This window comes from Nilaparvata lugens, chromosome 6, assembly GCF_014356525.2.
Source record: "Nilaparvata lugens isolate BPH chromosome 6, ASM1435652v1, whole genome shotgun sequence".
NCBI classification, from domain to species: domain Eukaryota; kingdom Metazoa; phylum Arthropoda; class Insecta; order Hemiptera; family Delphacidae; genus Nilaparvata; species Nilaparvata lugens.
The window spans coordinates 17,573,417-17,592,510 of record NC_052509.1 but is presented as its reverse complement, the minus strand read 5'-3'; the positions used below and the strand labels follow the sequence as shown (position 1 = coordinate 17,592,510).

General features: G+C 34.5%; 1 protein-coding gene across 1 annotated transcript in view; it reads right to left on the bottom strand.

Moving 5' to 3' along the window:
• The window catches only part of LOC111061139 (A disintegrin and metalloproteinase with thrombospondin motifs 9), a 116,557-nt gene that overhangs the window by 38,697 nt on the left and 58,766 nt on the right, over positions 1–19,094 (bottom strand). The window contains 11 exon segments of the mRNA XM_039431372.1: positions 593–763; positions 2,182–2,361; positions 2,953–3,041; positions 3,320–3,481; positions 5,509–5,693; positions 7,367–7,438; positions 7,440–7,518; positions 8,410–8,559; positions 10,704–10,847; positions 12,677–12,900; positions 13,971–14,149. Coding sequence (XP_039287306.1) covers positions 593–763; positions 2,182–2,361; positions 2,953–3,041; positions 3,320–3,481; positions 5,509–5,693; positions 7,367–7,438; positions 7,440–7,518; positions 8,410–8,559; positions 10,704–10,847; positions 12,677–12,900; positions 13,971–14,149 — 1,635 coding nt within the window.

Genomic DNA, 19,094 nt, shown 5'->3' with positions numbered 1-19,094 from the left:
GTTCCCTAGCTGACTCTACAACTGCATTAATTGATGCACTTGGCTTGAAAAAACATTGGACATCAAATTTATTTTTCAATCTTTTATCAAGGAGATCACTGCAATCACGTCCATGACTGGACGTCAGTAGCAGAACACTCCCTTTCCTATCTTTATTTCCCTCAGCTATATTTTTGGTTGCTGTCTTCAAAACCTCAATGTACGTTTTATTTCGACCATTTTCAGAGCATTTCCCATCATTTAGGTTAGATTCTATTTTTTTGCATTTGGACGGAGGTTCTATCATACATTTAGCATTATCAAATTTAGATTTTAGTTTCTTTATTTCCTCCGACATTAGACTACATTGATTATTTAGATTTAGTATTTCTTTTTTATGGTCTTCATCTTGTAATTTTATAATCAGTTCCAAAGATTTAATTTCTTCTACCATCCCAAACCTTTCTTCCTCAGACGTTTTTAGAGTTACTTCTAATTGGTTTTTTAAATTAGTGTGGCTACTTTGTAGTTGAGCAACTTTTTCGGCTAAAATAGGCCTAATTGTTGATGCAAATTGGTACCGTATACGAATAATTGATTCAGATAAACGTACCCAAGTAGTTGTCGTCCTTGTTTGAATTGTTCCATCCTTTCTGTCGTATATCAAGATTGGATGATCCGGCCGGTATCCTCAACACCTGAGAGTATCCATGCTGCGAACTATTGTAAGAACCAGACACTAGTTGACAGCTTGAATTGTTGCCACCACACTGCCCACAATAGTCTGTAATAGAATCAAGGTTGAACATGATCGAAATATCATGTATTGGACGGAAATTTAATTTTTCCTGTAGAGTTATTGATTTTCAACCAACACAACAATAAGGTGTAAGGTGATTTGGTCACCATTTTACAGTACCTACGTGTTACTATCTCTAACACTTTTATCAGAGATATTGTGGAACTTCTCCATATTAAGATAAAGAAAGGAAAAAAAAAGATGTTGTCGAATTCCACTATAACAATACTATAACAATTCCACTATATGTTATAGTGGAATTCGACAACATCTTTTTTTTTCCTTTCTTTATCTTGTTACTATCTCATTATTCATATAGTAAATTAGTAATTATATTGAACGTTAAAAATAATCCAAATTTCTGCAAGAAGAATTCCAAAATTTCTCAACTTTTTGATTTGATATGAGTGAACGTTGTTCTTAACGTTGAGCTTTAGTGTTTAGACGTTTGTGTTTCCTCCATGGTTTCAAATTTTCATTCATTTTATTCATTTTAACAATCGGTACATTATCAAAATGATAGGGAGAGGAAAAATAAGGTAACCTTTTGTTATTCCTCTCCCAAATTTAGTTAACATATAGTCCGAAATAGGTTAGGTAAGTCTTTGTAGTTCTTCAATTCACAAAATTTTCAGTCCTCAAGTATTTTTACAAAGTAGATTTTCAAATTTAGATGCTTCAAAACTAAACATAGAAGGAATATTTCACATTATTATAACTAAAAGAGAAATATTCACATATTAAAAAAATAATTTTGAAGAATTAGGTACCGTACCGAGAAACAAACTTAATTCTATCTTAAATAACTCAATTATATAGTTTCAAGTGGTAATTGAGTGAAATATTTCTAAGTAATTTATTAATTTAAGTAATTTAAATTCAAAATTTATAGTTTCCATGTTTATTTCGAACTGAAATTGTATAGAAAGACTACCTACCTATCTTGGACTGTGTCACCTAAATTTTGAAGGAAAATAGCACAAGGACTACCTTACCTTATTATTTATCTACCAATGATATTACATTGGTGTCGTTTGTATCGAAATAGATGAAAAAATATAATAAATAGATATAATATTAGGTACCGGTATTGTAATTGAAATACAAGAGCCAGGTCGTATATTACTATACTGGCTCTATGTGGTCTCAGTAGGGTTCTAAGTTGATTTTACTAGGTACAACTAATTCATTTCCAATCTTCAACCAAATTAACATAAAATTGTCAAAATCGTTGTGATATGAAACAGTCGATTATGCAACGCAAAAATTTGTTCTGGCACAAATTGGTCTTGTGAAACGGTCAATTCCGGTGTCATTACTTTTGCACAAGTTTTTTCAATAAACAAGGATATCTCATAACAAAACTAGAAGTTCATAATTAAATTACGTTTTTGATAGCATACCTAGCTGTGTTGTGGATCTGAGACGATGGTCGCAGCCGGAGGGAATGCACACTCCGTTCACACAGATGTCAAAGGTGTCCGGTTCACAGGGAGTGCCGTCAACCACCTTATCTCTCAGCAAATAGTAGGACGTCGAATGTGCCACTTGACAGTACAGTTTGCACCGGTCGTCAGAACCAACTGCAATCCATAATGAAAACTATCAGTTTCAAAATAATATTATAGGAATATTGTAACAGAACAATTATAAAAATAAAATGAAAATGTAGGATGAACAATGTTTAAGCAATAGCTTGGTGTTTATTTCACGATTTATTATTTATTATCGAATGAAAGTATGATAGTTTGGGAATGTCTACTCTTAAAGGTAGAGATAAATTTACATTTTTCTTACATTTTTAACAACATTATTTTTGAAAGTGAGTAGCGTTATATATTTTAGAATTTTATACAACTATTGTACAAATAAGTCGTTTGTACAAGAGTTGAAATTCAAAGAAGAATCCTTAGATACAAAATAGAAAATAAGGAAGAGAAAAGAGAAAATCCAAGAAGGAACTATAATAATAGAAACCATAAATATAAATACCAAGGTATGAGAAGTGAAGAGCCCAGATAATCAAGAGTTACTGATAATATTAATGTGCTCGTTTTGAATAATTATTGGAATCCTACTAATTCATTAGAAATTATCTAGGATGATCGGATGATTGATGACCTAGCCATCAAATGATTAATTTTCACTGTAGTTCTTTGTATTGGAGTACTTACTGCCAGAGTATTTTGGTATCCACTGCACGTCTTTTGTCAAACCATGAATGCTGAAATTATTGTAATTGAATTGGGCACATTGCTCCTCCCTGTAAAAAAGAATAACAAATATGAAAAAGATACATTACTACTAATTATTTTGAACACTTCCCAAAAAAATTGAAAATGTATACTCAAGTACCGTACTAATTTTTTTTTCATATGCCCACTTTTCATGTTAGAATTGTGCACAGATAGCGAATAGTTGGGCAATAAATATTATATATTTTAATGTAAAATAGGATAACAAATGCTTATAATGCAAGATTCAAAGTAGACACATGATACCTGTTAATTCAGAAGAGACGTTTTGTTAACATAATCTTACCTAAAATCCTGGGAGTTCAACGGGCAGTCTTTAGTGTTGCAGGATCTGAATCTCTCTCTTTCTCCCACGCAGTATTTGCCACCATTGGACGGCGACGGGTCGTCGCAGTCTCTCTTCGACTTCTTCACACCTCCACCACACGACCGAGAGCATGGACCCCATCTGCAATAGAGAAGTTTGAATTGATTTGTTGGAACGTAAATATAGTTCTTCAATGTTGTTTTTCGTCACGAACACTGCTTATTATTGAATCACTTTTTGCTTTCAGAAAAAACGACTAGCAGTCAATTATTTTACAATAAATGAATTAATCACTCACTGTGACAACGAGATCTTTCGGCAGTTCCGCCATCTTCGGAAGAGTGAGTGATTAATTCATTTATTGTAAAATAATTGACTGCTAGTCGTTTTTTCTAAAAGCAAAAAGTGAGTAAATATAGTCTTAAAACAAATTATTGAAATCGAGTAAAATGAATGAATGCAAGACGCTCAAGCACATATTTTTAATAAATGGGTTATTGGTACCGTCAATGAAAGTATTGCATAAAATGAGAATTGAGGTTGAGAGAGTACCATACTAATTATCTATAAAAATAGCTGAAATCAGCAAGTATTCGATTATTACAAAACATCAATCCCTAGTGAAGGGTTTTTTCCAGTTGGTTATCTTACTTTCCAATTTCTGGTTACAGCCTATCAAGAAATTTTTCTAACTTCAGTACAGTACGGTAGGCTAGTCTGTCTTAGAGTCTCATCTTGGCCCAATGAAAATAAAGTCAGACTACTCCTCATCGAGCCTAATAATATAGGCTAGCAGAAGTAAGATAAATTATAAGAGATTTTCTATAAATAGTATGATTTTCTCCCACATATCCCATATCATATAATATGCCTAATGAAATTTTAGTACAGAAATTATCACTTTACTACAGTGATAATTTATTAAACTCTTGAGAAGACTCATCATTGTCCAATTATGTACAAAACTGCTGTGGGCTACTGTACCGTACCGTGTTCCTATCAAAGTGAAAGTACAGGTAGCCCATTCCAGATTCAGGTTAGTTTTTATTTTCATTTAATTTTTTGTTGTCAGAACAATGAATACTTTAATTGAGATTTTAATTTGGGAGATTTTTTCTGATCTAAAATACGCGAACAAGTTCCTATAAAAGTGATCCTTAAGGTTCTCTTAACTAAATTCTATAGCCCAATATTCAAGTACCGGAAGCTATTTTTAGGCAATAAACTTGTACAAGTAGCCTACCGTACTTCTACAAGTAGGCTACATTATTAAGATAAGATAAGATTTTTAAGATAAGATATTTTTTATTGCCAATAAACATATACAGTGCAGTAATAGGCAAAAGTCACAATACAAAGATCTAGATCTACAATGTACCTAGAATAGCATGTATTCTAGGTAGGTACCTACCTTGCTAAACTACTAACTAATAGCAGAGAAAACTCGTATAATTGTGTGATTCTGTGCTATTCTTGTAATTCTGTGCTAATAGCATTTATAGGCCTACTGCCAACTAAACAATTGGGTTTTCTACATACTCTGCTTTCTCAATAAAACATAAAAGAAACAGTAGAATTAATCACTTTACCAATTCAAATGTCTCATCATCCCTTTTGCGGCCCTTCACCATCAGACATTGCCTATCAGAAGGATTATTGTTATTGAGTTGGTAGAGTCGGTCTTCGTGTCCTTACAAAATCTAGGTTATGTTGCGTGTCACATTTCCAAACAGAGATTTTCGCTTCAAAACAAAGCAATAACTGTTGGAATGAAATAGGTAAATGTTTTTGAGAGAGCTTTCCACTTTACTGACAATGTTTTGAAATGCTATCGAAGCATAGTTTATTTTGAAACTTGAAAATGGATTGAACATCTAAAACTAGCTAGTTGTTTTTGTATTTTAGGTATTTAAAAACAGGATAGCCTACTATGGCTTTATTTTCAACTAACAAATTTAGCAAAGTATTGTGTTATTTTTTAACTAACAAATCAAGTAGGCTAGCCCCAACGAAATACGTTATTAGAAGACATAGAAAGCGATTTACAGCGTGACTGCATAATAATAAAGCAATCATAATAACGATTGAAAATGAAGACCGATAACAATAGGCCTATTTGTAAAATTTTTGTCTAATGAGTGACAGTGTTGGAGTTGTCGCATGCTTACCCCTGCCACTCGCCCCAGTTGCCGTCGATGGGATCAAGTGCCTGGACTGGCACACAGTCACCGCGCTGACACCATCCCTTGAAGTGGTTCTCGCCACACGGCGTGCCGTCTGCCCACGGCATGTGTTGCGTGCGGCAGCCCTCGCTCTCCACGTTCGAAGTGCACCACAGTCGCTTGCAGTGCGACTGCATACGTCAAATGCAAACCACATATTTAATAGTCAAGTAGGTTTAACGAACCTTATAAATGGTCTCAAGACAAGACCATAGATTCATTAGTTAGAAAAAACCTGATGGTCAAGAATGTCTAATTTGGAGAATGTGTCCAGGTTAAATTTACTGATATACAAATAAGGTTCAGATAAAAACACCGTAATATCTAAGAGAGCTGAATTTAGAGAACGTGTTGAGGAATGATCTACGGATAGCGTTACACAGAATTATCAGGCTTTGAGTTGCATATCTCAATACTGCACCTCAGCATAGCCCTATATCAAAATGAAAAATTCAACATTGATTCCCGATGACAGAATTTGGAACTGCACAATAATGCACATTTAATAAAATCAGTATTTCATTTTCAATTCATTCTCTTGTCATTTAGTGAATAATGAACAATAGAAAACTTAGGCTCAACGTAATACCTAAACATATTTTGTAGAATTACTGAAAAACTTTTTTAATAAATAATGATTTGAGTGTAATATTTTTGTTTTTTATCTAGTTTTTCAACTGTCAAAATAAAAAATTATTAGTTTTTGTAGTTTTGAGTGAGAATGGACTAACATTCAGAAAAAAATGAAATTATAACCCTATTTTGCACTTTAAGAATTTTATTACTAAATTTGGGAGAGAAATATTGCAAGTAGTTTCCTTAGATTTTCAGTACTTTCTTGTAGAAATAAATGAACATTTTTTCTCGTCATTCCAATAATGACAAGAAATCAACTTGTACGGATCTTTCCTAATCCATTTTTTTAGAATTGAATAATGAATTTTTTTAGATTTATTGAGGGTAATACTATATTTTTGAATATGTCCTCATTTAGAAGAGTTTGCAAATGATTTTTTTTGTTCCTGAATAATATAAAATTCCATTCACAATCGCTTCAACATAGATTTTGCTGTCAATGCTGGTTTAACACACATAATAAATTATGGCTTATTCATAATTTCACAATACGACTCTACAATGATCACATTGACATTATAAACTATATACATCCCAGACAGTACAATATATACAACTAGAGTATTTTACTAAAAAAACACACAGAAAAAAATAACTGCAATGAGGAAAAGTACAAAACCAATATTACAGGTAACCAGGGACAAGGTTATAGAAGCACTCGAAACAAAAAATATCCCTTCTAACCCAGAAAAAGACTGGACAAACATAAATATTATGAAGTGTTTACAAAGATGATTAGCAATATTTGAATTTCCTTTGCTATAGAGCTACTCTCAACCATATCGATTATTTTTGTTCTACTAATCTCAACAATGAGTGAGTAATTATGACTGATACGGACCGGACAAACATATATCATGAAAATTATTATGAAGGGATTACAATGAGGATTAGCGAGACTCGAACTTCTCCAACTATCTTAACTATTTTGAACAAGGCTCATATCGAATATACATTTCTATAGCTGATAAATACTTTCAACTTCATCAATATACATAACTGATAACTGAACTCGTTATTGTTGTATAAGCCAGGTATAGTCTCTTCTCTCACCATGATCAATGTAGATGTAGATGAAGGGTTACGATGAGGATTAGCGATTTGCAATTGGTATCATATAACTTAGGATAGCTACCTCGTTATATTTGGTCAGGTATTCTTTTCTCACCATGTAAGGGCAGATTTTAGATCCGCGCCCGAACACCAGAGCGCACTGCTCGTCTTCGGTGTAGTTTTCGCCCCGGGAAAGTGGTCCTCGTGCCGCGCTCCGTCATTATGTCTTTCACTGGCTCATCATGCAAACAGTCACCGTAACCTGCACTGAAAAACATTGACAATCTTAATGTTACATCCAATTGTTTGCTTCAGATACAACAAATTGCATTTGTTTAAAGGGAAGCATGATTTCATTCATGAGGAATACTGTCACAGAAAGATGGGAACTGAATCATCTAATTATTTATTCATTTGAAAAAAAAACAAGTGAGTTACAAAGATATACATTACAACAATTAGTTTTTTGTACGGTTTATCTAGTGCAGCAGAACAGCTTAGAAATTGCCTTAGTATTCTGCACACGTCAGGATGGTAGCTGAGTTGAAGTTCAGTCGAAGCTTTCTCAAAGGGCACTCAGCATCCTCGTGAAGTCGATTTGTGGAAAAAGACGGAAAATATCTATATGATACATGAAATTAATTTAGAAGGATGAATGATTTATGTGAAATAATTTAGAGGTACATACGTCTATATTTACACTATATCTTCACTTTATTTTGGTATTGATATTATAATAGAGGACACAGTATTGATATAGGCTACAGTAATATTATGAAGTACTTGGCAAGATTGGAAGTGAGAGGATAGGGTTTCAAGACTGCTGTCAGAGATGATTGGAAAAGAGTGGTAGAAATTAAACAAAAGAGATAGAGAGAGAGTGTAATTGATTTATTGCCTTTATTAAAGGGGAAGTTGAGATTCTAGGTACTATCTGCCACACAACCCTTTACATTCCAAGAATACTATACTATATGACCCTTTACATAAATACTACAAATAACAAAATCATGATTAAACTAAAAATAAAAAGTTGAAAAGAAAATCTTAACTTCAAAGAAATAAATTATACAATATTTTTGTTAGGAATAAGAAAGAGAAAGAGAGAGAGAATGAGAGAGCTTTGATATAATGAGTCTGATGAAGATGATGACTTACTCAAGATACTCGGTGAGGAAATGGCGACTGCAGTAAGACCAAGACCAGGGAATGGTGTTGTGGTCCAGCATACGAGCCATCACGTGGTTCCTGTTCGACATGCCTTGGAACGGAATGCATTTCTGGTCATCATCGTGCAGCATGTTCAGTCTACAGTGAAAATGAATTAATTTATCATCAAATGAGAAATACAGAAGTTCATCATCTTGCAATATACAATATACAACATCCTACATCCTATCCTCTACATCCTCCACATTCCTCCACATCCAACATCCTTTATACATCATCCTACAATATATGATAAACATGACATACATCGTATAATGATGGCAAATATTCACTTTTGAGATCTATACCAAATAGATTAATGTAATCGAGATCTATAGGAAATAAGATTAATTATATTATAATTAAGATCTATAGCAATATACGATACACAACATACATCATCTTCCTACAAATGATAAACATGACATACATCGTATAATGAAGACAAATAATTCACTTTTGAGATCTATACCAAATAGATTAATAAAATTAAGACTACTCCCTCAAAAATGTTGATAATCTGTAGAAATTAGATTCTTGGGACTACTACTGAAATGGGACAACAACTTTTTGACCAATTCTTATTAAATAGGCTATGTAGGTACCTATGTATAATCAAGTGAATTATCTTCCACTTTTTTAAGTGGACAGCAAATGAGGAGGGCCTACTGTTGAGAATGTATAGCAAGTAGATTCTTGAGACAATCTCTTTGAAACGACACCGATTTAATTTCTTCATTATCATAGAATAATAATTAATCCAGTTATAGTTCTAGTGAAGTTCCTCTATGGTTTTATTTTTATAACTAGAAGGTAACCCGTGCTTGGATCGGGGAAAATTTGGTGTTGTAAAATCATGCAATCTCCAGGAAACATAAAAAACGAAATAATTGATTTATCATTCTGTTCAAAATTTCGTGGAAAATCTTTATAGAAGTTGAAAATTTCCAGCAAAAAAGTGAGTATGATAAGGTCACGAACACACAAAATTTCATTTATGAACCGCGCGCGCTATCAAATTAAGCTATGGAGTCACTTGGAATATGCCTTGTTTGCTTGTGCTTTATAGTTGCGTGAACTTTGAATCACAAATTGGATAGATTTGTTTTATTTATCAAACTAGAATTCATTGATCAAAATAAAAAAGTAGGCCTATGACCATCCTTGGTAAATTCAGGATCTGTGAAAAAAATAGAACATGGAAAAATTGCAAGTTAATCAGTTCAGAAGTTCAGACGTTCATGCGTCGTCATTCGTGAACTTCTTATCCCGTAGGCTACATGTGTCAGATGATTTTGCCCCCTGTGGGTTGGGGGAGCTTTGAGTCGATTATCGTACTCAAGAATGTGTTGAAAACCAGAATTCACCCACAGTAACCATGCTTGTCGTAGGAGGCGACTAAAATGGACCTCAAGGCAACTCCAGAAGTTGCCTTGCCTTCCAACCCACGGTATCTGCCCCAACAGGGCAGTTTCGGAGGGACAGAAAGAAAAACCCAAGAGACCAGAGATGGGCGAAACTCCAGGCACAATTAATGTGGGTCAAGAGGCTGAGTCAAGGGTTGCCCTAGAGGAAACTTGGCCGCCCCTTCCTCAGCGGAAGGACCTACAAAGAAGGCCAGGAGTGGAACTCACGTAGGTCACGAGGACTAATCAGTCTGAAAAGACTGCCAGGCATATCACACTGGATTGCGACAAGGATTGCAACCAGGTGATGAATGGAATGTTAGTATAGAGAAAAACTCCTGGTTCTTGTGAAGGACATAGGTATTGGTTTGCCTAACTAACATACTACTTGGGAACACAATAAGCTCCGGTTGACGTGTGGATTTCTTTGAACCTTTCGATCCTTGAATCCGAACCTTCAAAAACAAGAAACAATAAACAGATGATTCTTCCCTTCATCATTATTACAGATTAAGTGATTTTTCTCTCACTTTTTGTATGAGTGGATAGCCAAAAATATTAGGTAGGTGTTTGTTGAGAATTTATAGAGAAAAGATCATCTCCTTTATCTACCTTTCAGGGTTTAGGCATCTCTGCCTGTTCCGAACCTCATATCTATCTATCTTTTCCTTGGACGTCCTCGTTCTCTCTTGCCTTCTGGATTGTAGTTGAGCACCAATAAATTTTGGTTGCCAAAAAATATAGATCTCTGAGACAATTCCACCAGGACAATAACAATTTTTGACTCAATCGTTTATTATTAAGCTTTTTACACGGTTTAGGAAATAAGCTACTCACACATGTCCAAGCTCATGAGCCATAGTGAAGGCAGCACTCAGCCCATTGTCCTGAACAATGGCGCAACTGGAGTCAGAGCACATGGTTCCCAGCTCAGCCAATCCCAGCGTGTCGCAGTTCTTCTCCGTTCGGCAAATGTCCTCCCTAAACACTCACAACACATCAACTTTATAAAACTACAACTGTGAAATGGAATTTATGGATTATGGATTGATATCAATTGTTCATAGGAAATCTACATGAATGAGTAGAAATCATCTTGTACAAAGTTTAGATTCAATTAGAAAAATATACTCCAATTGAAATCAAGAATAATATAAAATAAAAATAGCTTATGGATTGAATTCATTTAACAAATAATTGTAATTATAACTCACGACAGATGTCAACTGCATGAAGCTGATACCCATAGTGGAGAGGATACTAGCATAGAGAAACGATAGCATATTACGCTATTGTTTCTCTATGAAACTAGTATTATCGAAAAATGAATTTCGTTTATTGGAAATCTAGAAGATATGAGACTCAAAACGTCTGTGGAAAGTATTGGATTCATTGAAGTTATTAAAGCTCTTGAGATTTTGTATAGACAAGTTCTAGTACTTCCCTCATAAACAACCAATAATATGAAATCAAATCAAATAATTTATTGCATAAAAAGTACATGGTACAAATAAACTTTTCAAATATACCCTACTTTTTCACAAAAAAAAAACTAATAGGACAGATTACTAACGTTCAACGAGATTTTCATCTAATTAACAAGTCACAATTTGACAGGATGACTGCAGAAAATGCTTCAATCAATCCAGATTAACCTTTCTAGTGGATGAGATGAGAAGGCACAAACAATTTTACGATCGGGTAGGACTATGATTTATAAAACTAGTAAATCATTCAGCAGTGCACAAAGAACCAATCTGGATGCAAAAATAACAAAATTAATAGACATCCTACTTGGAAGACCTTCATCAACAAGCTTCAGGCGACAAGTTGATGAGCATTTAGACTGGTTAAAACAGTTCTAATCGCATGTCTGACAAATATGTCTTGTTATGCATCATCCGTCTTATTCGTCTGCATTCAAAGATGGTTGCTCTTAGAGCAAACACTTGAGAGTTAAAGCAGATTGAACAAAAAATGTGTGCTTTTTCTATACATGAAAAAGTTTTTCCAACAGCCACTTCAGAAATACAGATTCTCGCAAAATAATGACGAAGGAAAATCAAGACAGAATACAAAGAGTAGGCTAACAAGCAGTTATTATCAGGCTAAATGAAAGAGTATGTAATAATTTTATTCCTGAGGCATAGCTCAATTTGATAATATATATTTAAAAGTTCCTGGTAGCCTCAACGTCATTCTGGAACAAGAGAATGCAATCTTGAAAAATATTTTTTATGCAATAAGGATTCTTTGTTATTCAGAAGGGATTTGAAAATTATAGCTTTGAGAGCTCTTATTTATTTGGAGTAAAACATTTAAATTTGAGGCTTGTATGTGTCAAATCAAAAAAGTATTATGTTAAATGAAATAAAATGAATGAATAAACAAAATAATGTATGTTAAAAATGTTTTCATGTTTTTTTTTAAAATTCCTCAGTTGATTCCCTCTGAAGAGAGAAATAAGAAGATATGTTCCGACATTTCGAATTATTCAATATCTGGGTTTAGTTTCTTAGTTCTAATCGTGATGAAATATTGGTGTTTCGCGGTTTGGTGAGTGAAATCACTATGAAAGAGACCGTCATCTAATACCATGACTGGACTCAAAACAATAACAGAATATAACTACTTATTAACAATATTATACAGTATCAGGTAGAAAAATTATTAAAATAACAGATTCCGTAGTTATTACAAAATGATACATGATTATTGATTTTTGGAAAACTGGTTTTCAATAATCATTGAAAGAGAATTGAATGAATGAATAAATGAATAGTAAAGACAATAATTGCAAGTGTAAATACCTGGTGAGAAGCATGGCAGCATCATGATGATTGGGACTGCCATCATTAACATCATTCACTTTTCTCTGCCAATCACAAAAGTTCCTCAACATTGTACTGGCCAGAATTCCCCTCTTCTCGTTGGGCAGGACTTTGGCTAGTTCAACATCTTTCAACACATACAACTTGACTAGTGCCACCGATATTGGGTTACCTATGCTGGCGTCTTTGAAAATCTTTGATAACTGGAATGCAAAATTGAAGATAACATTTGTAACTCTGTTAATGATCGGAATTACACATACCAAATTAGACAACGTAAATATTAGAGATTTGAAAAATAGATTGGTGACTGGGATGTTTGAGAAATATAGTTGGAAAAAATATGAAGGTCCAATTATGCACCATCTCGGTTTAAACGAACATAGATGTGCTGTTAGTTTGAATTTGGAATGAAACAACATGCACATGATGTGATAATATCCCAGTTTTAACGTAGATGGTGCATACGGGCCTTAGTATTTAATAGCTGTGGATGATCTAGAAGAGAAAACTTATTATGGCGGTAATAAACAAGGAGTTTATTGTTAGTTTGATAAATTAATGTTCTATTGATAGCATCAATGGTATAGACCTACAGTTGTAATATTCTCCAAGCCGGAATAATATTATCTTCTCCATTAAATTCGAACTACTCAATTATTCGAATCAATGAAATCCTACTGCATTGAACCGTTGTTCAACGGTTGTTTTTTATTTATTGAATGTTTCAATATTTTTATAAACAAAGGTTTTCAAAAAGTTAACAGGATAGAGAAAAGATGGAGAATTCTTCATTATTTGTCTATGATCTTCTTCTTCTATATGCCGGCTCCGCGACGGAGATTGGCGATCATCAATGCAATCTGGATTCTACTGACTGCAGCTTGGAATAGGGATGTTATGAGTCAATGTTGAACCACTCTCTCAGGTTCTTTAACCAGGATGTTTTCCTTCTTCAAGGCCGGCGTTTTCCTTCAATCTTGCCCTCCATGATCAACTGCAGGAATCTGTACTTATCATTGTCTATGATAATTATACAGTATAATATATTGCAGGATTTTTTCCAACAGGAACTAAGAAACTTTATTTGAAATTGATTTCTATGGAGTTTGCAGATTTGAAGTCTAGTGAGATTGGACCCCCCTTGATACAGATAGGCTACTCAACTATAAAGTGAATCAACCAAATATAAAGAAAGGTTGACTATAAAGATACTCAACTATTACTTGAATCAACTTGAAAGTAAAACTGTTCTAAGCTACAATGTTCTCACCGTATGCATCAAAGTTAGAACATAAGCGTTCAGTCCTGATCCATGATATTCGGCCATTTTCCTATCGGCAACAATCATCATTTCAATTATGTTCTCCTGTGACGATCGTTTTCTTCTTCTTCTACGGTCAGACATTTCACCTTCTTCGTTAGCTTCGTCGGAGTCCACATGAATAGTTTCTGTAAATAACAAAAAAATGTATCATATGATTATTTAAATGGTACATAAAATACCAAACTAACAGACTGTTCACACTGTTTGACATGTAGGCTAAAACAGCAGAAGAACTAGAGTCCATAACAAATTATATACTTTTGAGAGTCAATGTATTTTTTCTTCGTATATCATGTACAGTGGTAGCCTACGGTATAGGAGGACAAGTTACTAAATATCATGAGGTCTATTACATTTAGTAAGCATTCACAGCTCCGAATGAGAGGTAGATAGCATTGAAAGCATTTCGATATTCGAATATTGTATTTTTTATAGAACCGTATACCGTCGTCCATATTACCGTCCGTATACCGTCCATATTACCGTCCGTATACCGTCCATATTACCGTCCGTATACCGTCCATATTACCGTCCGTATACAGTCCATATTACCGTCCGTATACCGTCCATATTACCGTCCGTATACCGTCCATATTACCGTCCGTATACCGTCCATATTACCGTCCGTATACCGTCCATATTACCGTCCGTATACCGTCATATTACCGTCCGTATACCGTCCTATTACCGTCCGTATACCGTCCATATTACCGTCCGTATACCGTCCATATTACCGTCCGTATACCGTCCATATTACCGTCCGTATACCGTCCATATTACCGTCCGTATACCGTCCATATTACCGTCCGTATACCGTCCATATTACCGTCCGTATACCGTCCATATTACCGTCCGTATACCGTCCATATTACCGTCCGTATACCGTCCATATTACCGTCCGTATACCGTCCATATTACCGTCCGTATACCGTACGTTTTATAACTGTCAAGTAAAAACTAAAACTTCAACGTCATCTTTCTTGTTTTGAGAAGGCCTTCAAAATGATGTACCACACAATGGGTGCTCACATTCAAAATATTTGAGTTACAACCTCTCATTTTTTTTAAATCTAAAACTTCAATCAGCCGCCACTTTGGATACAGATAATATCATAGAAAATTTTTATTGATGCCATCTCTCTTGTTTTAAAAATGCCTTTAAAATGATGTACCACACAATAAGAATTTACATTTGAAATATTAAAGTTACATCCCCTAATCCACCCCTTTATGAGAGGTTGAAATTCAGTTGTACATCAAAAGGTAGAGTATTCAACCAATAGCTTATCCTGAAAGTTACAGTATTATATCTACAACAGTCTTCAACTTATTGAAGGGCTCCCATACATATAACTCACTCTGTATATAGATTCCCAGATTGGTAATATCGTGCTTAATAAAGCCGACTCCAGACATGCGGCATTCGGCGAACACCAAGCAACTACTTGCCGAATAGTTCGCCGAACGCCGAACAAATACATACTATTTTTGTGTCAAAATTATTTATTGAATTTGATGGGTGAATATATGATATTATTTTATTCTTGATTTTCCCTTGCACAACATGAAAAGCGCATCAAGAACATTATTCCCCAAACAATAAACACAATAAATTAATGTGCCATTATGGGCATTAAAACTATTTCGAGATTCACTTCAATCTGTCAGCATTCCTCAAGACTTACATCATGAACATGAACATAATGTACATGAACAACATGCTGACACCTGACAGTTTGAAATGAATCTCACCCTCGAAGCTCACACACATGCCAAAACAAACCAGTTCTCATATAGTGTGGCGGTGTTAGGTTACAAATGCAGTACAATGAATTAATACAATTCTCGCTGTCGACTACCCAAGGAGTTTTAGATACCGATTAGTATTCTTATAATGCTGCATATCGTTCCAGTAATGATTTTTATAGGCATCTTCAATCTCCCTGCTTTTCCTAAAGTTATAAGACTACTTTTTTAACAATGCACATAATAGTATGGACGGACAATAACTGTAATAAAAATCCGTATAAAGATACTGATTCTCATACAATATTCACTTTCTTCTTCTTCTTCTTCCTCGATTCCTCATCCTTCTTCTCCTCTTTCTTCCTTCTATTCTTCTTCTTATTTCTCTTCTTCCCCACCTCTTCTTTTCCAGCATCTCCACATAATATTCTTCTCCATTATTTCTATCTTCTATGTTCTCTTTCACTTTCTCCGCCATTCTTATTCCCTAATTTTCATCTACAGTACTTACTTTCTTATTGAGTCTCTCCGTCTTTTTCTCTTCTCTCGCATCTCATTCTACTTCTCTTCACTTCTAATAATTATTTTTCTCTTTTCTTCCTTCTCCTTCTCCTTCTTCTAAATTTGATGGCAGGCAGAACCTATGATCATTTTTCATAAACAAACACTATTCTTCTACGAGTATATTGCCGAAATAGCTGTACCATACACTTGATACCGTAATGGTTCCTATACTATCTGCCGTATCTTTTTCCCACCAAGTCTGCCTGCTTCAGCTCAGAGCAGGCGCGTGCTGTTTAGTGAACTTCTATTACTAACCTCAAGAATGTTATGACGATGTTGCAATATTGAAACGCACGCATAATGGCATAGGCCTACTGAGATCCACGATAAACCGTCAGTATTCCTTACAAAATGAAACCAATGCTTGCCATTATATAACCAATGCTGATAGTTTGAAGTTGAGGCTTACGCACATGCACACACGCATAGAGTTTGTTAATGATAGTTCTAATGTTGTGGATGTTTATGAGATTCGCTCACCGCGGGGGTTCGAACATCCAACATCTAACATCTAACAAGTGCACGTGGCATGCAAGAAACTCATCGAACTTAACCTGGCGTCAATCCAGTACAGTTAAATGTTTTTCTTCTCCTTCTTCTCCACTTCTTGAACGTGTCTTCTTCACCTCTTGTTCTTCTCTCTTGTTATTTTTCTCCTCCTCTGCTTCCAATAACCATTGAAATTCAACGAGTTTTCTTTTCATCTCTTATTTTCTCCTTCATGAAGTATGTACTTTTTCTTGAACTGTTTTGTGAAGCAGGTAATTCACTTCTCTTAGCTTTCAAACCTATATTTGTTCATCGTATTTTATTCAAGTCGTACAGTAACTATATTTTTCAATTATTGCTGTTCTAGTATTTCCCTATACTCTAAAGGCAGCTACACAGGAACCGATTTTCGGTCGTACGATTTTTCTGCCGTCCTTATAAATTCTATAACATTAAACATAATTATGATGTTTATCAAGTTCCGTCTGATCCAATTTACCTAGAATAAATTCTAGGTACCTTGGTATGATCTGATGGAAATCATATAGGACGACAGAAAATCGGTGTCCAGAAATCGATGTTTGTAACTGGCTTTAGTCTCTTGTCTTATAGTTTCTCATAGTATAGTATTTTTCCTACTATCTTCCTATTAGTGTGAATTTCTACTCCCAGTCTTTCCCCTACTTTTCCTTCTCTTCTAATTTTCAATTTCTTCTGTAAATTTCTAATTTTTGCTTTTCTTGATTCACCCACAATCAGGAATTTCTCATCCAATCTCTCTTCTCATTCCAATCTTCCTTTTTCTATCCTATTCTCTCTCTCCCAATTCATCTCTCATCTTCCTATTAGACCTATCATATACGCTTCGTCCTTCTCCAATGCTCTCAAATCTTTCTCTACCTCTGTTTCCTATATTTTTCCTTATTTTTCCTCCACTGCAAATATTACTGAAATGAAATTTCTCCTTTTCAACTTCTTCATCTATAATTACTGTCTTATTTTATATTCTTCTTCTTCTCTTCTTTCATCTTCTATTTGTTTCTTCTCCCTTTATATATTCTTCCAACATACCCGAAAGCTTATATATTTGACCTCTGCAGCCTCCATATGACTAATATGATGTGCGTATAAACAATAGAAGCAGAGAAGCGTGTTTCTTATCTTCGAATAGCTATTTTTTATGGCAGACTGCATCTATATTGTTTCGGCCACTAGACCTAAAGCCACCTGCCAACCACCCTGCGCCGAAAAACATGCTATTGCTTCACAACTATATTTAGAAAAGTTCGAAATTTTAGAGCTCACAATTTTTCCAGAGGTCAATGAACCTTTTTGAAGAGGATTCTCGTGTTGTTAATAAATTGAGGATCTGTTTATTCTGTAATGTTTTCCACCAACATTGACTTAGCATGTGTTATTTACTGATATAAACATCACATATTCACAATATTATTGGAACAGCTATTGATCCTCTTGTAAATTAACGCAAGGACGAAGTCTCGATAATGATTCAAATGTTCAATTTAACATGAAAAATGTCCTTTAAAAACGTTCAATACTTATGAATGAACTCTTAATTATTGATGAATCGATGAATGCATCTTATAATCTCTTCCATAACATGATATCATCGCAGAAAATTCAAAATTCAAACACCAAAGATTCTGTGTCAATCTAGTGTAACGAGTGAGAGATTGATAGCTATTTTTCATGATTTGAGATTCAGTTAGCTATTTTAAGAGAGTCTAAATATTGATGTTTCTATCATTGGCATCTCCACCTATTTTTAGGAAACAATTCTTTAGTTTATTCACTTTTCACATTCTCTCTTCTTCTTCCTCCACCACCTAACTGAATTAAACTTCAATTTTCAAATATTTTTTTAGCTAAATGAGGAATGGGGCTTTCCTTACTTTTTTCTACTCAGGATAAACTCATCCCCATTGCGGACTACTTCATTATTTGTGATAGCTCTCCACATATTAATTATCATAAATCACATCTCCACAAAATTGATCTGGCTTTTCAATTTATTAGTTTACTCCAAACAATGACTCGAGCGACACGAGTTATCTATCCTATCCCACTACAAAAAAATCAAGAGCCTAACAACAGTCTCGTTGGTTAATGACAACATTATCCTGTCCAATCCAGTCTACACAATAAGTTTCAGATTTTTATTTCCCTCTCTCTCCCTCTCTCTCCCTCTCTCTCACTTTCCCCCTCTCACTCTCACTCACACTCTCTCTCAAAGGGTTGTGTGGCAGAGAG